This window comes from Oncorhynchus nerka, linkage group LG3 (assembly GCF_034236695.1).
Source record: "Oncorhynchus nerka isolate Pitt River linkage group LG3, Oner_Uvic_2.0, whole genome shotgun sequence".
Taxonomy (NCBI): Eukaryota; Metazoa; Chordata; class Actinopteri; order Salmoniformes; family Salmonidae; genus Oncorhynchus; species Oncorhynchus nerka.
The window spans coordinates 25,632,655-25,652,913 of NC_088398.1; the positions used below are offsets into that span (position 1 = coordinate 25,632,655).

The 20,259-nt window shown below is 41.4% G+C and overlaps 3 protein-coding genes across 7 annotated transcripts; all 3 read right to left on the reverse strand.

The window, feature by feature from the left end:
• Window positions 1-1,779: 1,779 nt before the first annotated feature.
• oscp1b (organic solute carrier partner 1b) lies at window positions 1,780-11,902 on the reverse strand. 5 transcript variants are annotated; one of them, XM_029627787.2, is made up of 11 exons: window positions 11,701-11,902; window positions 11,177-11,206; window positions 9,960-10,114; window positions 9,114-9,281; window positions 8,942-9,022; window positions 8,300-8,403; window positions 7,554-7,682; window positions 7,264-7,333; window positions 6,785-6,924; window positions 4,433-4,496; window positions 1,780-4,053 (listed from the first exon to the last, which is right to left on the reverse strand). In XM_029627787.2, exons 1-11 carry the CDS (start codon window positions 11,900-11,902, stop codon window positions 3,928-3,930), a joined length of 1,269 nt encoding a protein of 422 aa, XP_029483647.1. In that variant the 3' UTR covers window positions 1,780-3,927. The 5 variants fall into 5 exon arrangements, with proteins under 5 accessions (XP_029483647.1, XP_029483666.1, XP_029483656.1 ...); XM_029627806.2 differs by lacking the exon at window positions 11,701-11,902 and adding an exon at window positions 11,380-11,666; XM_029627796.2 differs by lacking the exon at window positions 11,177-11,206.
• On the reverse strand, window positions 11,773-13,445 carry LOC115105616 (PLAC8-like protein 1). The gene is made up of 4 exons (XM_029627845.2): window positions 13,340-13,445; window positions 12,648-12,795; window positions 12,360-12,496; window positions 11,773-12,089 (listed from the first exon to the last, which is right to left on the reverse strand). The coding sequence occupies exons 2-4, from the start codon at window positions 12,757-12,759 to the stop codon at window positions 11,991-11,993; spliced, it is 348 nt and encodes a 115-aa protein (XP_029483705.1). The 5' UTR covers window positions 12,760-12,795; window positions 13,340-13,445; the 3' UTR covers window positions 11,773-11,990.
• A 422-nt stretch (window positions 13,446-13,867) lies between these two features.
• On the reverse strand, window positions 13,868-18,347 carry LOC115105608 (small ribosomal subunit protein uS15m-like). Its single transcript, XM_029627836.2, has 8 exons — window positions 18,066-18,347; window positions 16,673-16,741; window positions 16,517-16,592; window positions 16,233-16,281; window positions 15,953-16,037; window positions 15,787-15,845; window positions 14,872-15,063; window positions 13,868-14,376 (listed from the first exon to the last, which is right to left on the reverse strand). The coding sequence occupies exons 1-8, from the start codon at window positions 18,238-18,240 to the stop codon at window positions 14,266-14,268; spliced, it is 816 nt and encodes a 271-aa protein (XP_029483696.1). The 5' UTR covers window positions 18,241-18,347; the 3' UTR covers window positions 13,868-14,265.
• Between the last annotated feature and the right edge of the window lie 1,912 nt (window positions 18,348-20,259).

Sequence of the window (20,259 nt, forward strand, 5' to 3'; positions counted from 1 at the left end):
GGGGGATATAAAGGGCACAAAGTGATTTGGGTTGCACTAGTCTTCCTGTGTTGACTCAGCACACTGTATGCCCCTGGCCACATGAAACACTTGTCAGCCTGTGTGGTTAACATTGTTCCAGCCCACAGCTTTTGATGAGGAAACTGTGAATCATACCTCAAGAGAGCTTAGAGGTACAGAGGGACATACAATATCATTCTAAAGTGTCCTATTTAATTCTGTGGGAAGTGACCCAGCCTTGTAAGAGTCATCAATTTGCATCCATGGATATGGCACATTCCCTCTTTACATGCTTTAATTCAAACATGAAACATGGTGGATGATTGGTTTAGGAATATAATGTATCTTTTTGTTGGTTTGTTTGTTTTTTTTAACCCTTGTTTAAGAAAATAAGCAGACTGAGAATTCTCCTTTACGGGAACAACCTGGAGATGAGTAGCAGAGGAGAGAAGGGTGCTGCAGTGCTGCAGTGCCTTTGTTTTCCAAATAAACCATGCCCTTGGGTAAGGCGCTGGTCTGACATCTCTCTCCCCAGCAGACTGTCAGGAAGGCCTCACCTGAATCCTCCAACACAGGTCCATTCAGCACAGCCATGTTTCAGCATGTTTTGACTGCTTGGTATGCACTGATCTTGTGTCTGTGTGTGAGTGAAAGAGAGAATGTGTGGATGAATGGTTGACTGGGAGAGAGGGTTCTTCAGAGACATGCCCAGACTATCCAGTTCTCTTTGACTTGATTTCTGGAGGCACTCAAATAACCCAAACCCATGCAGGTACAGCATTGTGCTGTTTCCACTGCAATCTGAATTGTTGGCGCAGACGAGGGAGTTGAGGCCAAATTCGGGATGGGTGAGATTTATTTGGACATAGTGTTTGTGTCAGATATTAGGTTTGTATGTTATGATGGCTAATCCCATGTTCCATACAATCCTGTGATGTTTATATAGAGATGAGTTGACTATAGTTTTTCGTGACAGATTTGTTTCTAGGTGCCAATATGAGTTGACTGACATTAGATGGGCAATGTGAGTGTCTTTATGCAAAGGTAAATGAGTGCTAAAGTCACAACCCAGGGAGTGGGAGTAGACTTGTCACCCCTGTAATAAGAACACAACTTTTTCAATATTGCTCGATTCAAAAACTCATTAAAAACGAAATGTCTGAGCAGTGTGTGGGCAAGGAGGTGATCGTGTGGGCGAGAATAAACTAGACGACAAGAAATGAGGAGCAATATTCTCCCCTTGAAAATTACATGGAGGGATTGAATGGTGCTGAATCATGGTTTTGCCTCAAGGCAACGTGTTTGTACTCTGAATGTAACGAAAATTCTTGAGAGAAAAAAAAAATCTTTCTGCACTCTCATACTGCTAGTCGAGCAGTATAGACATGACTAAATACAAAAGGTTAAAGCAACAGCGCCCTCTAGTGACAGGACTCCTATACAACAACAACTGTAACTTAAATATAACTAGGCAAGTCAGGTTAAGAACAAATTCTTATTTACAATGATGGCCTACACCGACCAAACTTGGACGACGCTGGTCTGATTGTGTGCCGCCAACCACGGCTGGTTGTGATACAGCCTGGATTCGAACCAGGGTGTCTGTAGTGACGCCTCTAGCACTGAGATGTAGCGCCTTAGACTGCTGCACCACCTGGGAGCCCCATTAGTTATATTCTTCAGGAATCAATGGGTATATATAATTAATTTAGTCCAAAAATGGATGTAGCAACCTCAGATTGCCCCTTTAAATATAAATGAACACAGTACATAAAAAACTAATGAGAGCTCCATATTTTATTTACTTTTCAATCTATGCATTACGACATTTCTATAAAAACTTTTATTTTTAACAATCATTAATATTTCACCCGACAAAAAACATAAACATGTACACCATGCTAATTAATAAATAAATAATTCCATAAATATACATTTTGGACCATCTGTCATATTGCATCAAAGGATCAGCTGCTTCGATACATTAGTGTTGTGTCACACTTAATCCATTAATCTATTACCATCCCATTTGGTGACGGGAATTATTGCAATATAATATATTTACAAATAATTTGTCTTTATTTGAAGACACTAAAGGTCACCCTAAACATACAGTATATATTTATCCCATACCAAAACAAAAATCAAGGTACAGTAGAAATTTCTCAAAATGTTTTGGGATCCATGTTTTTGAATTACAATGACAAGTGCACTTGTGTTTCTTTCATTTCCACCAGTCTCTTTAGGTCAGGGGTGTCAAAATAAATCCCTGGAAGGTTGTGTGCTTGCTGTTTTTTGTCATTTATGTCAAATTAAGGCCTAGAGAACTAGATGAGAGGAGCGAAAACCCTCAGACACAAGGCGCTCCAGGAATTGAGTTTGACACCCTCTAGTTTAGGTCCTGTTCATTACTCAGTCAGAGTAAATCAGATTAGGAAAGTCAGCAAAAATACAAATACTGTATTACAGCAGGTATGTGAGAGAAAACAGCGTTATCTTAACATCATGCCGTGATAACAAATGAAAGAGGAACTTACTTTTCCTTCCAGATAAATAGTCAAAAGAAATATTGTTTAAATGTGACATCCATGGAATGTCAACTTGAAATACATTGATTGAAGCGGGATCAGCAGAGCAGAAATCATTGAAGTGGAACAAATGTCCCATTTGACATTTCAGGGGGACTAACTAGTACAGAACTGTTGTATCTAACTTTTAAAAACTCTTGAGATTACCACCATAATAGCACAAAATACAATCAACGGCCAGTTTATTAGGTACACCACCCTGTTCACAAAAATGAATCGCTCTTACAGACAGTGAGTCATGTGGCCTGCTATGTAAAGCAGACAGGCTTCAAGGCATTGAGTTACTGTAATTGAATGTTAGAATGGGAAAAATGAGTGACCTACGCGACTTTGAGCGTGGTATGATTATCGGTGCCAGGTGCGCTGTATCCAGTATCTCAGAAATGTCCGCCCTCCTGGGCTTTTCATGCACGACAATGTCTAGGGAATACCCGAGAAAGGTGCAACAAATTAAAAACAGCAGTCCTGGGGTAAAAAAACAGCTTGTTGATGAGAGGGGGTCGAAGGAGAATGGCAAGAATCGTGCAAGGTAACAGGCGGGCCACAAACAGACAAATAACAGAGCAGTACAACAGTGATGTGCCGAACGGCATCTCTGAACGCCGATTGGCATCTCTGTGCACAACGCACAAATCGTCACGGATGGGCTATTGCAGCAGACGATAACACCGGGTTCCACTCCTATCAGCTAAAAACAAAAGGAAGCGGCTCCAATGGGCACGTGATCACCAACACGGACAATTGAGGAGTGGAAAAACATTGTCTGGTCCGACGAATCCCGGATCCTATTGTGTCATGCTGATGCCAGTCAGGATTTGGCATAAGCAGCATGAGTCCATGGTCCCATCCTGCCTAGTGTCAACCGTACAAGGTGGTGGCGGTGGTGTAATGGTGTTGGGAATATTTTCCTGGCACAGGTTAGGTCCCTTGATACCAGTTGATCAACGTTTGAATGCCACAGCGCAACTAAACATTGTTGCTGACCATCCCTTCATGGCTACTGGGGGGTCCAAACGGGTACAAGATGGGTGTACCTAATAAACGGGCCACTGAGTGTAAGCGTAAAGTTTTCCCACTTTTGCAAAATGAACAGTCGGTCCTTGCTGAACAAATGAATTGACCTGTTCACGTCAGATCAGCATCGAAAAGCTTGACAAACGAACAAAGATGAGGTTGGTGTTGTGTGTGCTTTTGTTAGACAGCTGCCATATTTGCAGAGTGAGACAGACGGCTAAGCACAGCAGAGCAGACAAGACACTGTCCTACAGTAGAACACACCGTTCCTAACCAACTCAGCCTTGAGCCCCGCCCTCGGATTCTGGTCACCATGGTAACACTGTCACAGCCCGTCCATCATGGCCAGAAGGTCATCCCCTTTACTGTTGGCACTCGATGAGCACGGCTCACCAGCCTCCTCCGTGAAGTCCCCCATGATCTTAGCCAGCTCTGCATTGGCTTGCTGGTTCTGAAATAGAAAGCAAGCCACCAATAGTAGATCTGAAAGGTCTCGATTGGGGAGGGGCTTACATTTGGTTATATCACAGCTTGTTAGTCTGGCCTATCCTGATCGTAGTGCAGCTCAGATAACCTACAATCGTTAGCCTGTCAATTACAGAAGCTATTCTGTAAGTGCTAAGAGATGACTGCACGGTAGAGTAAGTCTCCTGTGACAGGTTTTCATGGGGGACCTGTTTGACGGTTACATCACAGCATGTACAGTAAGACAGTCTCAATCTACGAAATGCTTCCATATCATCCCTTCAAGTTACATAAAAGCATGTTATATGGTTGAATATTTATCTAGCCTCTGTGACAGAAATAATATAGGTTAGAATGAGCTTTACCTTCGTCGCTTGGATTTTTATGACGTCATATGAAAACTCGTCTGGTCTCGATATCAAGGCCTCCCTAAGAGGAAGACAAATCCACATTATTGTTAAAGGCCCAGTGCAGTGAAAAACTTGATTTTCTGTGTTTTATACACTATATGACCAAAAGTACGTGGACACCTGCTCATCTAACAACTCATTCCAAAATCATGGGCATTAATATGGTGTTTGTCCCCCCTTTGCTGCTATAACAGTCTTATGGGAAGGCTTTCCACTAGATGTTGGAACATTGCAGCGGGGCACTGAAGTCGGGCACCGATGTTGGGCGATTAGTCCTGGCTCGCAGCCGGCCTTCCAATTCATCACAAAGGTGCTCAATGGGGTTGACATCAGGACTCTGTACAGACCAGTCAAGTTCTTCCACACCGGGCTCGACAAATCATTTCTGTATGGACCTCGCTTTGTGCAAGGGGGCATTGTCATGCTGAAACAGGAAAGGGCCTTCCCTAAACTGTTGCCACAAAGTTGGAAGCACAGAAGCGGCTAGAATGTCATTGTATGCTCCAGCGTTAAGATTTCCCTTCACTGGTACTAAGGGGCCAAGCCTGAATGAAAAACAGCCCCAGATAATTATTCCTTCTCCACCAAACTTTACAGTTGGCACTATGCATTGGGGCAGGTAGCGTTCTACTGCCAGCAGCCAAACCCAAATTCGTCCGTCAGACTGCCAGATTGTGAAGCGTGACTCATCACGCCAAGGAACGCGTTTCCACTACTCCAGAGTCCAATGGCGGCGAGCTTTACACCACTCCAGCTGACGCTTGGCATTGCACATGGTGATCTTAGGCTTGTGTGCAGCTGCTCGGCCAAGGAGCCCCATTTCATGAAGCTCCCGAAGAACACTTCTTGTGCTGACGTTGCTTCCAGTAGCAGTTTCGATCTCGGTAGTGAGTTTTTGTGACCGAGGACATACGATTTTTACGTGCTACGTGCTTCAAAACTTAGCGGTCCCGTTCTGTGAGATTGTGTGGCCGATTACTTCGTGGCTGAATCGTTGTTGCTCCTAGACGTTTCCACTTCACCGTGTCAGCACTTGCAGTTGACCGGGGCAGCTCTAGCAGGGCAGAAATTTGACTAACTGACTTGTTGGAAAGGTGGCATCCTATGACGGTGCCACATTAAATGTCACTGAGCTCTTCAGTAAGGCCAGTCTACTGCCAATGTTTCGCTATGGAGATTGCATGGAGGTGTACTCAATTTTGTACACCTGTCAGCAACGGGGGTGGCCGAAATAGCCTAATCCACTAATTTTAAGGGCGTCCACATACATTAGTATATATTTCCACACAATGAGGTTGGAATAATACTGTGAAAATTACGATAATGCCCTTTTTGTGTAAGAGCCATTTTAAAAGACTGAAATATCAGCCTGTTTTGGTGGGATGGAGTTTTGGCTTGCCTGGTGACATCAAGCAGTAAATTAGTTAATAGACCACTAAGAAAGCCAATTGAAAACCTTTCTGCCAATAATAGCTAGTTTTCAGCTTCCCCTCCCCACTCAGACCACTCCCAGACAGTCCTAGCAAAATTCTTAGTTGAGAATTTGCTCTGCTAAGAAACTAGTTGTTTCTTTCTGACCATTTTTATTGGAAACAATCACAGTAAGGTACTTAAATGTAAGGTACTTAATTCTACCTTTAATTAAGGTACTTAATTGTAATTTAAACTATTTGATAATGAGATGAAAACGGCTGCACTGGACCTTTAACGCTGATACTGATTCTTAACACTGACAGTGATTTTTAACACTAACTTAACATAATTCAAAAATCAGGTTCAGTTCGTTTCATCATGTTGTGAGGAGTACCAATTTCGTGATATCCAATTGATAGGTACAGTCTTGTCCCATCACTGCAACTCCCATACGGACTCGGGAGAGGCGAAGGTCGAGAGCCATGCGTCCTCCGAAACACGACCCGCCAAGACACACTGCTTCTTGACACACTACTCGCTTAACCTGGAAGCCAGCCGCACCAATGTGTCAGAGGAAACACTGTACACCTAGCAACCGTGTCATCGTGTGTGCGCAAGGCCCACCACAGGAGTCGCTAGAGCGCGATGGGACAAGGACAACCCAGACTGTCAAACCCTCCCTTAACCCGGACGGCGCTGGGACAATGGGTCTCCCGGTTGTAGCCAGCTGTGACATACCCCGGTATCGAACCCGGATCTGTAGTGATGCCGCTAGCACTGCCTGAGACCACTGCGTCACTTGGGAGGCACGGTACGGTTGTAATTCCATATTTAATTTAAACACAATGACACAAAAATACAACAAAACAATGCTCATAACATAAGAGGACTTACTCTTCTTCCTCATCTGTGGCAAAGAGGTTGACTCGGAAGCCACTGTCTGCATTTCCTGGTTTCTGGACTTCCAAACCCCCCATTAACCTGGCCAACATGTTCAGCTCCTCTTTTGCCAGGGGGTTTGGAGCTGTGTTGACCTGTATACACAGTGAAGGTGCGCATAATCATTAACACAACGCATTAATTGCATGATTTAGCTGATTAGGGCATTTTTCATTTAATTTAAGGCTGATTTCCATTACATTTAAGGCTTAATTACAGATGGAAGCTTAGTCTGACTTGGACAGATTGTCCTTTCTGTAGCCTAATCAATGATGAAATAACACAGATATCAATACAATTTCGACCCTCTGTCAAAAATATATTATAGGACATACTGTAAAATGACATTTATAAGCAAAAATGCAAGGCCTTGCAGGATACATGCCTGTGAGAGAAATAGTACAGCGTAGTGGTTAAGCATAATTTCAACTCACCGACTTTTTCTGTGTAGAGTTTTTGGACGTCCCTGACATGTGTGTTTCTACCGGACGGCTTACACTGTACCTGTGGGTAAACAGAATCCAAGCACTTGACAAGCTGAAATACAATGTAGCATCACGGGGGAGGCAAATAAACATGTCACTGTGTAAATTACTAAACAATTTGCAGTGACTTTTAGCTACCATGTTGATGTAGGCCTACAGTATATGACCATTGACGACAGTAGAGGAAATAGTAGAGAATGTAGTAGTCTCAGTGGGGGTAAGTGTGGAGCAGCACATACATGTTGGTGCCCAGCTTGATGACCCGCTCTCCAAACATCTCAAAGGAACCCTCGCGGAGAACACCGGTGTAGTTCCCACCGTTGCGGAACTGCAGTCTCTTCACCTCTTCGCCATTGCAGCTGAACATTCTGATGGTAACAAAAAAATACACACACACACACAAAATATTCAGCAAAAACACTTTTAACATCATATGAGGCAACCAATAATTTCCTAAAGATAATTTGCAACTTCTCCTGTTTCCCAGAAGACACTTCTAACAATGCAAAGACGTTTAGCTAAGCGGTTGCAATGTACTTGTAACAGAGTGGTCACTAGTTTGATTTCATCTGTCTACACTTTCACATTGTTCAATCTCAAGTTCACCACGTGAGCTTAAGTTCCTAAGACGCAATAAATGAGTTTTAAGCCCCGGCTGCACTCAATCCCTTGGCAAATACAGCTGTGCTAAAAGTAAGCTTTTCTAAATTTAGGCAGCTGCTCATTCAACACCCTCAGTAATGCAATTAGCTGCAGATATGCTGGTCTAAATTAAGCCGACAGCATCTGCGAAAGGAGAGCAAATAGTTGCCATCAAAAAGCACAACAAAACAGTAAAAATAAAAAATAAAAAATGTAACTATGGATACAGCCATATTCAATGCATCTAATAAAATTGAGATTTTACTCTACTGCAACAAACTTGGCTTGGTTGGATTGGCGAGATTCCATGTTATGTGGGCATGGACAATTATAGTGGTGGTACCTGATAAGTCCTGGGATGTGTGTTCCATGGGGCACAGGACCCGAGATCGGGAGGACAAAACGTCCATTGGAATTCTGCACTTTGTCTTTGAGGAAGATGGACACCTGCAAAGACAGATGAGCAAAACGTAGTGATAATTGTGTAACACTTTGTGTAATCTCTCGTGGACAGACTACTAAAACATAAATTATACTGTAGATCTGTCCTGATACAACGGGATGAGTGAGATAACGAGCAGCATTAGTTCCGGTGCTTTGGAAAAATCAAGATTTCGCAGGTGTTAGCATCTGACCAATTACGCAAGACTTTAGTTCTGGGTTAACCGAGATTACAATGTGTATAATTCCTTATGATGGAGTTATAATGCATTGTAAAGGGATAAATCACCCAAATTACAAAATTAAATACTGGCTTCCTTACTTTGTAAGCAGTTTACGGACAAGTTATGACAGCAATTCATGCTTTGGTTTAGCTTCCCTGGCACGGTTTTCAAATGCTAACGTTTTAGCGTTTAAAAATGTTAATAGTACCAGAACTCTGTCAATCTCTGAAACCCATCAAAATATGCCACACTCCCCCTTCCCAACACGCTCATCATCTGTGGAAAAAAATTGACAAACTTCTGCGAGATCCTGAACTCACCCTTATGTGCATGTCTTGAAAGAAGATGAGGAGCGTTTGCCGGATGAGCTGAAATTCACCACTAGACAAGGGTGTGTACATCTAGAAATAAGAGCACAAAACATGCAATGAATAAGAGATCATACTGAACACTTAGCTGAGGTTTGAGCAATTGAAGGGAAGTTTATTGTACCTCTATGAGCTGTCTGTATGTCTCGTCAACCTGGCTGAGAACGCTTGGGGTGTCCTTCACAAAATCCTTGATGGCATCCATATGGTTGAAGGACACAAGGAGGATATCTTTGGCCCGCGGGCAGAGGAGCACCTGGTACTTGAAGGCCATGGTCATCAAGTCATACAGCTGTGTGCATGAACAACAGTCATATGGATGATGAGGGGTTATTGTTATGCTCAAAAATAGCTGCTGCCAGTTCATAATGTACACCAGATGGAGCCGTCAGCATATTTGAACAAACTAGGATCATGCTCTGCAGGTGGATTTATGCAACATTAAACTTATAATCAGGATTATAATGTCAAAATGCTGAAGATATTCTGTTTGATAGCCTACATAAAACCACTTTTTAAACACAACAGATAGAACTCTTCAAAATAGTCAAGCAATGATGGTGCAATAAATGATGAAAGCTTTGAAAATTATAGGTCTACATAGGGTTTTCAGTGACTTGGGCAATTTAAAGGGTCACTAGGTAAAGAGGACGTGATTCTGAGAATGTGATAAAAGTGGTAACGTCGCCATGACAGCTTCTCAGCTGACTCCAAAACGAGGTGAATGATAGAGATGTATCTAACAACTTCTATCTTTCTCAGAAAGGAGATAACTCGATGGCCTTTCACTTCCAATAAAGGGTCCTTTTAATCAGGGATGAAACAGAAGAAAACAGACTGAAGCACAGAGGGATTACACATCATTGTCCAATAAGGAAAGCCTAGTTTTGTTTTCTGGTGCAAAACATTTTGAAATGTTTTGGTACAGCGTGCCCTGAACATGAACCAGGTGACACGATTCCATCCATACCTTGTCCATGCTGGCCTGGTTGAGTCTCATGATGGAGGCGTGGGCCAGTCGGTCAAACACCGTCCTGAGGGCCTTCTTGGAGTACAGCTCCTGTGGCTTGAACAGCTCCTCCAAAAACTTTTTATTGAACATGGTGGTGATGATGTCATTCATAACTGGCAGAGTGAGGGCACGGGACACAAGGTTGATGTCAGGTCACAAGTGGGGACTGGAATAATGTCAGTCTGTAAAGTTAGACTCAATCAAGATGACATCTTCAACATAAACATTGGGAGGTCTTTCCAACTTTCACAAACAACCAAATCTGCTAAAATTGTTATTATTGGCTCTTTCTAATGTAGGCGTGCAAATTGTAAAGAGCCCATGATATAATGCAGTCTTGATAGAACTGGGCCCATATTCAATAAGTGTCTGAGTAAGAGTACTGATCTAGGATCAGGTCCCCTTGTCCATTAATTATAATATAAAGGGCAAAACTGATCCTGGATCAGCACTCATACTCAAATGTATTATGAATTCGGGCCCTGGATTTAACTGTTGATGTTTGTAGATGTGAAGTCGCCCCCTTGTTTATGATTAGTACAACTGGGTGTATTCATTACGGAAACCGTTAAAGAACCAAACAGAAACAAACTAAGCAAACAGAACGAAACGGGGAGGGACCTACCTGAATGTGTCCAATAGAAACTGGGTGGATGTAATTTGTGGAACGTTCCACAAATTATACCCACTCATAGAAACTCTCGTTTGCGTTTTCAGTTAGGAGTAAACGGTTTCTGTTACATAACGTTTCGCAACAGACGAAATGTTTTGCAACAGAATCGGCGTAATGATTACACCCCTGGCAGAGTCTACCTTTAAAATCAAGAAGTTCCGTGCTCAAAGGAGTCTACCTTTAAGCAAGCAGATATGCATTCTATAGGCAAGGCTTAACGTCCACCTATTCCCAATTGCTCTAAGAAAGCAACAGCCTTTTAAACCATCAGCAGCATTATCAGCTAGCAAAGTTATTTGATTGGGAGGTAGAAACCGGATCTCTTCTTAATGAAGCCCATGGCTGAAATCTCTACAATCTTGGAGGCAGAGTGAATGAATATCTCTGGGCAAAGATTTCATCCAGATTATTGCATTTGTAGAACACTCTGTTGGTTTCCTCGAAGGCCTCAAAGCAGAGCATGTAGGCCTAGTGATGCATTGCATGAGAAATATCAAAATACCTCTCCTTCTGTCATCCTCTATCCAATCAGCTACAAGTACAATGAAGAATTTGCAGGTTAAAACACAGGCAGGGAGACAAATGAATGTGCTCCAATTTATGGCAACCAGTTTGTGGACATGACAAGGTCAGTGATTCACCTGTAGCTAGTTGAATTCTAGCCTAATGCAACCAGACAGTTTTGCTAGCTAACTATAATGTTACCTTTCTTGGCTTTGTCAACGGGAATATTCTGAGCTCTTAAGCGTTGATCCAAGATGTATAGCATTTCTCCACCGAGATTAATAAAAAGCAGGGGTAGCGTCCTCGAAGACATATTTGTCGTATTGTGCTGGATAGCTAGCTAGCGAAAAGTCCCTTCTGCCTTGTTTAAGCGTATGTAAGCTTCCACTTGGTTGCCAGGTCACAAAGAAAAAGGACCAATCAGGTAGCACGTAGGCTAACGTGCAAATATATTTTATGTTTTGTGCAAATCAAAAATTGAGACGTATTTGTGAAGGCTCGACCGTTTATGTTAATTTATACCTGTGTTGTGAACGTCCCTGAGACACTGGGACAGCAGCCTGTAAATCATCCTGAAAAAGAACCCAAATGCCATTGAAAACAAGAAAAAAAAACATAACTTTATTGTGCATCTTATGTTCATACATGGTGCTATGAATTCTTTAAGCAGTACTGTTTGAGGGTAGGGGTCAAATTTAAACAATACAAAAGTAAAACTGTACATAGTATAACATTGACAATTTGTATCAACAATATGTGACACAAGGTTAATTTAACTTCCACTTGAAAATGTCTTCAAGTGACTGTACAAGTCAAACGTCTCCATTTCTGATGCGAATTTCACGGGCCATCCTGCACATCTCAAAGAATCCACAGCAACAGGTCATCAATGCATCATTGCATATTGTCCCCTGTAAGAAAATATAATATTCAAATATGAGAATGAATCCACCAAATATTTGACAGTTCAAGTTCCTCAAACTAGGGAAAATCATGAGGCTAATTTATTTGTCAGTATGTGTACTGATGAAACGCTCCATTCCTGTCTTTCATAATAAAAGGGTGAGACTGGCTCAGACAGGAATGAGTTGCAGTTCTCCCTAGTATGCTATAAAATTACATACTCAATGCATGAATGCATCACTATCCCTAATTTCTTTAGGCTCCTAAGGGTAACATACCTGAATCCCATAGGTCAATCTCATGTGGGTCCTCATGGCTGTCATGCCTCCTGGAACACAGGCCAGGCACACGTTCTCACCGTACTTGTGAGCTGTGTAGCAACTTAATGCTATTGGGCAGATGAAGCCCAAGGCACCTGTATGACAACATTTGACATTGTAAAATCCAGAAAATAGGAAACACTTTTTACTTGAAACACTTGACAACCATTAAACCCTATGGTATGGTACGAGGTAGGCCTACTTAGTGATGATACTTAAGGTCTTATTATTTGTCTTAATACTCACAGACTAGGATGTCACTGCAGCAGGAGCACAGCCCAGTGCTCCACTTGCCCGTCTGCACATTTGTCCCATAAGAGCCTGCTCCTGGCTGGTGGGTGATGACTGGGTTTGACATGTCAATCAAATGGGGTCAGCTTCAGTCACCTAAAAACTAACCACATCCAACAGTTAGCACAGTGGTTGAAGTTTGATCATTTCCCCAATAAAGTAATAAAACAAAACTAGCAGCATGTTATTCCTTCTGGATAATTGCTCATAGGAAAGTTCAAATAAAGGTTCCATACACTGGTACTCAAGTAATTGATTTGGTACTCAAGTTTATACACAGGTCCATTCATACCCTGAACCACCATCTTACGTCATATACTACAACCCTCTCATGTATTGCAATAGGTTTTAATATAATTACCTATGTAAAATGGGATATTTTTGTATTGCCATTTCATTAAACAAAGACTAATAATAACTGTTGTATAACTGTCATGTATCATCAAAAGGACAAGACATGGTGTTCAATCTCTGGGAAACCACTTCAAATACTTTGTATACTCTAGTATAGAAATATACCAAATGTCATACATGTACATCACTTTCAACTGATCCTCAGAAACATTTTAGGTAGTTATTGATAAGTAGTTACTCTATTGTAGCTTTTTCTACATATGTGAGAACAGAGGAAAGAGCATGTCACTTACCTATCTTGTCTGCAGCTCTGAGCCTCTCCTGATCTGAGTCAATACACTAACAGGAAGTTACTAAAGCTGTGAACAAGCGCTGGTTACACACTCCTACAATGTTTCTCAAGACAACTCTCAACAGCCGTGAAAACACCAAATTCACAGTAGGACAGTTAAGCTGTTTAATGACCTCACCATTCCACAGTATTATAGGTTTTAAGGTCAATTCACAGGTGACAGATCATGAGTATAACCTTGGTTTAACATAGGTCGGTCGATAAACACCAGATATCTGATGTTCTTTCAGTTCTCGTAAACACGATTACAAGCTATGTTCAGGAAAGTCATCATATGATTAATCTTACACTTCAGTTTCAACCACAGTTCAACCATAGGGCGTAATGTTCTTTTTTCTCATCTTTCATTAGCATTTTAATCAGCATCAAGTAGAAGTGTTTTATCTCTTTCAATTGGGGTAGTTACATATCACCATACACAAGTGACTATATGTGATAAGTTTTTTTTTTTAAAGAGAGCAAACAAATGGATTGTACAATACATTTTATTAAATGATTCATTGTGGGTTTATTTGACACTCTCAGGTCACATATGCAGAGCACATAGACATTGCCCACACCAAAACCACATATCTGCGTCACTGCATTTATTTGATGATGCATCTACTTGCAGAAGGGACAAGAAGAATGAAGACTTGGTGTACTACAGACAATAAGTTATTCATGTTTCTTATTACAGTATAACAATACATGGGAAAATTAATTTTACATGAACTGGTGGCATGGGTGGGTGGAGATCTCTACTTAGGACAAATGGAATGGTCGAAAAGGAGCAAACCCCACTCACTGGGCCATGCAAAACTAATTTGTCCATTGAGAGCAAGACTGCATGCATAGAGTAAGACAGACATTGGATACTGTGGCAGTTTATTGGGTTCCTGTAGCTTCTGTCCTGGCTGTTTCTGCCAACGTGGGGGGAGGGGTCTGCTTAATTTTCTTCCTTTGCTCCAGTTTCTGTTTCTGCACCTCTTTGAAGACCTAAGAAAGGACACAGTCAGATAAACCTACAGAAAAACACCCAACAACAATGACAACAACAACCAAATTATAAATGTCTTCATTTTGGGCGGCAAACAGCCTAGTGGTTAGAGCGTTGGACTAGTAACCGAAAGGTTGCAAGATCGAATCCCTGAGCTGACAAGACAAAAACCTGTAATTCTGCCACTGAACAAGGTAGTTAACCCACTGTTCCTAGGCCGTCATTGAAAATAAGAATTTGTTCTTAACTGACTTGCCTAGTTAAATATAGATCAAATAAAAAAGCTTTGCTTTGACTTTTAGATTAAGTCATGCATTAGACTAATGGTAAAAGCCATGGTTCAACAGCCTGCATACAGCAGAAATAGTAACAAGAAAATTGCTAGTCTGGTCCCAGATCTGTTTGTGCTGTCTTGCCAACCATACAGTACAAACCACTCTGGAACCAAACTAGAAAATTGCGCTAAATAAAGTGAATAGAGTTTTGTTGTGTACCTTTATGCACAGGGCCTTCTTGGCCAGCCAGCGTCGGGTGGCATGTCTGTAGTACTCCGGAGGGAAAGTGTAGGTGATGCCCAGCTGCTGGCAGACATGTTCAAAGGCGTCGTAGCGCGTTACCCTGAGGTGCTTGAGCAGCTTCTTCCTGCGGTCAATGGCCATGAGCATCCATCGCTTGTTCGCTTTGTCCTGATACAAAGATGGGGGGCCGAAACACAGAGTCAGAGGTCAAATGGAGAAAAAATAAGCTTAAAGAGATAACATTATTTAAGGCTTGATTCAATCCATAGCGCTGAAGAGCAGCACTGTAGGGCGATTGAAATGTAAAGGTAATATCTCATTGAGCTGACCAACGCAGCATTCACCGTGAATGATGTCTCCGCAAGAATATTGCCTTTAAATGTATATTGTGCTGTAACGCAGCTCTTCATGGCTACAGATTGAGTCAAACCCCTAGTCTGGGAACATGTCTTTTACATAATAGAGGGTTTTTTTCTAATTAAAAATAGCATAGTGATTTTGAGACTTTCAAAACCAAACTAAAAAAAGCGTAGGGGGAGTGAGATACAAAAGTGAGACACAGTATAGTGACAGACTGCTTAACCTTGGCTTTAACATTTTAGCTGTGCTAAAAGAGTTATATTTTGCAATATGTCTGCAAAAATGTTTGATTCAATGTTACGTGTATACGTTGTGACAGTTTAAATTCCCAGCATGCAGCAGCACCACCTCTACTACTCTGTCAAATGTCATGGTGGGTGTATGCACTACACAGGAAATCCTGTTGACAAACCTCACACCAGACAGGGAGCGGATAGGAAATTACACGTGTGGAAATAATATGCATTCACGTCACTGTTACTATAGGGACTTAAAATTACAGTCTTGCATTTACCCGTCGCCCATACACACCTTTGTATGTTTGTGCAGGTGCTCCTGGTAGTTTCGGATTTTGGAGGTCAAAATGGCCACTAAAAGGTCAAGAAAGGGGTTAAGGAATGAACAAACGATTGCTGAAATAAGGTGGTTCCTCAGAGGAAAAGCACGGTTGTTCACTAGTCCCAAAACGGGAACCTACCCTTGACTTCTGAAGAGCTGCGGTCAGCTTCATCCCTCTGGACTTTTGCAATCAGCTGCTCCGTTTTCAATTTCAACTTCTCGCTCTGGTGACACACAACATGGTGTTTTGATTATGCAATATCCAGCATAGGTATAGAAAAACGGTCGTATCATAATGTAAACTATAGCAACGAACAGAGGTATACACAAACTGTAGTTACTCTATTGTAGTTATCCTTATGAGCGCAAAGAGAAAGACTAGATGAATAGAATGTAGTAACAAGGTGAAAAGAACATACATGGCTTGCTAGTTCCAGTGTCAGAAGTCTTTTGACAAGGTCATCAGCTCTGTAAACACATAATAACAGATCAGCATTAGGAAGAGATGTACTGTATAGTAGAGGTATAGTACAAAGGCAGAGTAGGCCTATATATTGTACAAATAAAGACAGAATAACTATTTTAAACAACATAATCTCAATGCTGTAGTTGTTTGGACATGGGAGAGTTGAACATACATGAGCCATGTCTGCATGACATAAAATACATTTAATTTAAGTTTGGACAAATTAAATGTACATACGTTTGAGCGAGTGGAACAGCGGCATATTCCATTTTCAGCATTGTCGGAGGAAGATCACTCAACTGACTTGTCATCACTGATGGAAAAAAACTTAGACAGTAAATATCAAACATCCAAGTGGTCTTAGATCAAATAGTTGACCCTGGTCCTCCATACCTTCTTTCTTCTTCTTTCTTACGACACGGGCATAGTTTCTCACAGACTGAATGGTGAAACTCCCAATACCTGGTAAGAATTAAACAAATGATCAAACAATACATAATTACTCATAGTCCATTGCTTTATGAACCATAGGATGGTGCCAGATTTTTGCCTGCAACTACACTGAGTGCACAAAACATTTTGTGCACTCCACCACCCCAAGAACATCCAGACAACGTGGTACAACTGTGGGAAGCATTGGACTCAACAATGACCAGCATTCCTCTGGAATGCTTTTCGACACGGTCTATGCACTGACGAATTGAGGCTATTCTGAGGGGAAATGGGGGGGGGGGGGGGTCAACTCAATATTAGGAAGGTGTTCTTAATGTTTTGTACACTCAGTGTATGTGTCTGCATGAGAAAGCATCTGTAAGCATGTTCAGCAGCAACATGGATTGCAGTAAGAGTTGGGATATCTTACTGTAGTAGTACTTGTTTTGATGTACGCCTACATTTTGTGAACTGTAGTGCTGAGATAATAGAAACAAGAGTTGAGTGTCATGTTCTGCATACATGACCAAGAGTGGTGGAGTGAGAAGAGAAAAGCTGCTGCAGACACATTGCAGGGGGCCTGTGGGGAAAATAACTCTGGTTCCCACATCCTTTTCATAAAAAACACTTACTAGTAGACCGACTGATTAAATGATAGGAAATGTATTAGTCATATGTCTGGGTTAAAATGGCATTACCTTCGCACCAGTCGGGTTAAAAAAATATTCCTTTCATTTCAGCTGGTTAGATAGGTAGCTACTAGCTATAGTTATCACTACATTAGTATACAATAAGGATCACTTTTATGTAATCTATTTTTATAATGAAACCATATAGCTAGCCTAGTTAGTACACAGGATGATAAGGACAATGGGGTAGTGAATTGATGTCCCTATACAAATAGAAAGCCTGTGTCACTGTGTACACAAAGAGAATAACTCGTGTACCTGTCTATCATGTTTGCTGCTGTTGTGATTAGCTATATGTGCACTAAATATCCTAGCTAATTGCTGCAGTGCCCTCTCCTGGCCTGCCCAAGGAAGAATTGTACTCACTACATGACTAATGGAAAAACACATTTTTACGAGGTGTTCTGATGATGATGTTAAGTGGGGTTTCACACAAAATCTACCTATTCCGTATTTTTCAGTAATGGTTCCTTGATTCTTGCTCGGCGGGTGCAGCTAACTAGTTGACATGCATATGCGAGCAATTGCAGAAAATTAACAGCCGCGCGCATCGACAAGACGTTTCATTGTTGCATTGACTTATACGGCCTCCTTAGCTAACGAACATATCGCAAGCACACATGTCTACTCTGTGAAATTAGGAGTATAAATATATATTTATTTACCTGTCAATGCAGTCTCATTGTTGTTGTGTGAAGGCCCTGTGGTGACAGAGGTTAATGCCTTATGTTTCAATTGGAGAGACGCATAGGTTCCTTTCAGCCTGGATAAAACACCACATTCTCGCAGAACGACAGATGTCGATTTAAAAGCACTTCTTAAAGCCATGCTTGATAACATGGCTGATTCAGAGATGATTTGATATATGTCCGGTATTAATGGTCAAAATGTAACGAGTAAACAGCATTCGCCCCTCACATGAGGATCGCCATTTTGATTAGACATAACCAATCAGACGGAGAAGTCAATTCAGGAAATGAGAAGGATGCTTGAATAATCGTACCGGTATGTTCAAAACAGACTAGCGTTATTATCCTTGGTATTTGCAGTATTTATTTTATTAACGTGAACGAGTTACATTTTTACAGAATCCTTTTTTTTATGCAAGAGTGAAAAATAGTAAACTGTATAGGGCCAATACCAATACATTAAAGGTATTGCACACTCATCCTATTTCCCAAGTAACAACAGCCTTTGAATGACTAAAACATCAACCATAATATTTTCATGCTATTAAAATGTTCAGAATTTAAGAAATCATCTCAAACTATCAGGAAGCCGGGGGAAAAAATAGGTTGAGTGGGCAGGGAGCAGAGCCGGGTTGCTATGTCTGCAGTTTTCAGGTAATTGGGCTACATTGAAAACTATGCTGCTGGTGAAAATGTATTGGTCGCGGGTTATAGGTTTTTGAGCTAATTCTAAATTGCACTGCGGCCGCCAGGGCATCTCTTTACATTTGTGTTTTATTAATTGCACACTGCTACTGCTGACTAGCACATGTACATATGGTATTGGAACTGACTTTTCCCCCAAAAATCCTGTATATTGTATGCTTTCTTACTTACTTACTTTATTGTGTATTTCAATTTGTTTTTCTTTTCTAGTAATACATTGTTATTATTGCATTGTTGGGTTTTGGCTTTGCAAGAAAGGCATTTCACTGTACTTGTGCATGTGACAGTAAAAGTTGAAACTGACAGCTCTTTGAAACACCCTTGTGGTCGTTGCCAAGTAACAAGGTAAACAATGGGCCACATGTCATTGATGACAAGGTAAACAATGGACCACATGTAATTCTGAGCCTAAATAGTTTGTCTCAACCCATTATCTCTGCAAAATGTTCTCATGGTCAGCGTTGCTGATCATGGATTGTTGGATATCAGACAAACAGCAATACACAATTGCATTTCCATTGTTTTGTAACTATCTACAGAATACAAATCAAATCAATCAAATCAAATTTAATTTTTCACATACACATGGTTAGCAGATGTTAGTGCGAGTGTAGCGAAATGCTTGTGCTTCTAGTTCCGACAATGCAGTAATAACCAACAAGTAATCTAGCTAACAATTCCAAAACTACTACCTTATAGACACAAGTGTAAGGGGATAAAGAATATGTACATAAAGATATATGAATGAGTGATGGTACAGAGCGGCATAGGCAAGATACAGTAGATGGTATCGAGTGCAGTATATACATATGAGATGAGTATGTAAACAAAGTGGCATAGTTAAAGTGGCTAGTGATACATGTATTACATAAGGATGCAGTAGATGATATAGAGTACAGTATATACGTATACATATGAGATTAATAATGTAGGGTATGTAAACATTATATTAGGTAGCATTGTTTAAAGTGGCTAGTGATATATTTTACATCATTTCCCATCAATTCCCATTATTAAAGTGGCTGGAGTTGAGTCAGTGTGTTGGCAGCAGCCACTCAATGTTAGTGGTGGCTGTTTAACAGTCTGATGGCCTTGAGATAGAAGCTGTTTTTCAGTCTCTCGGTCCCAGCTTTGATGCACCTGTACTGACCTCGCCTTCTGGATGATAGCGGGGTGAACAGGCAGTGGCTCGGGTGGTTGTTGTCCTTGATGATCTTTATGGCCTTCCTGTGACATCGGGTGGTGTAGGTGTCCTGGAGGGCAGGTAGTTTGCCCCCGGTGATGCGTTGTGCAGACCTCACTACCCTCTGGAGAGCCTTACGGTTGTGGGCGGAGCAGTTGCCGTACCAGGCGGTGATACAGCCCGACAGGATGCTCTCGATTGTGCATCTGTAGAAGTTTGTGAGTGCTTTTGGTGACAAGCCGAATTTCTTCAGCCTCCTGAGGTTGAAGAGGCGCTGCTGCG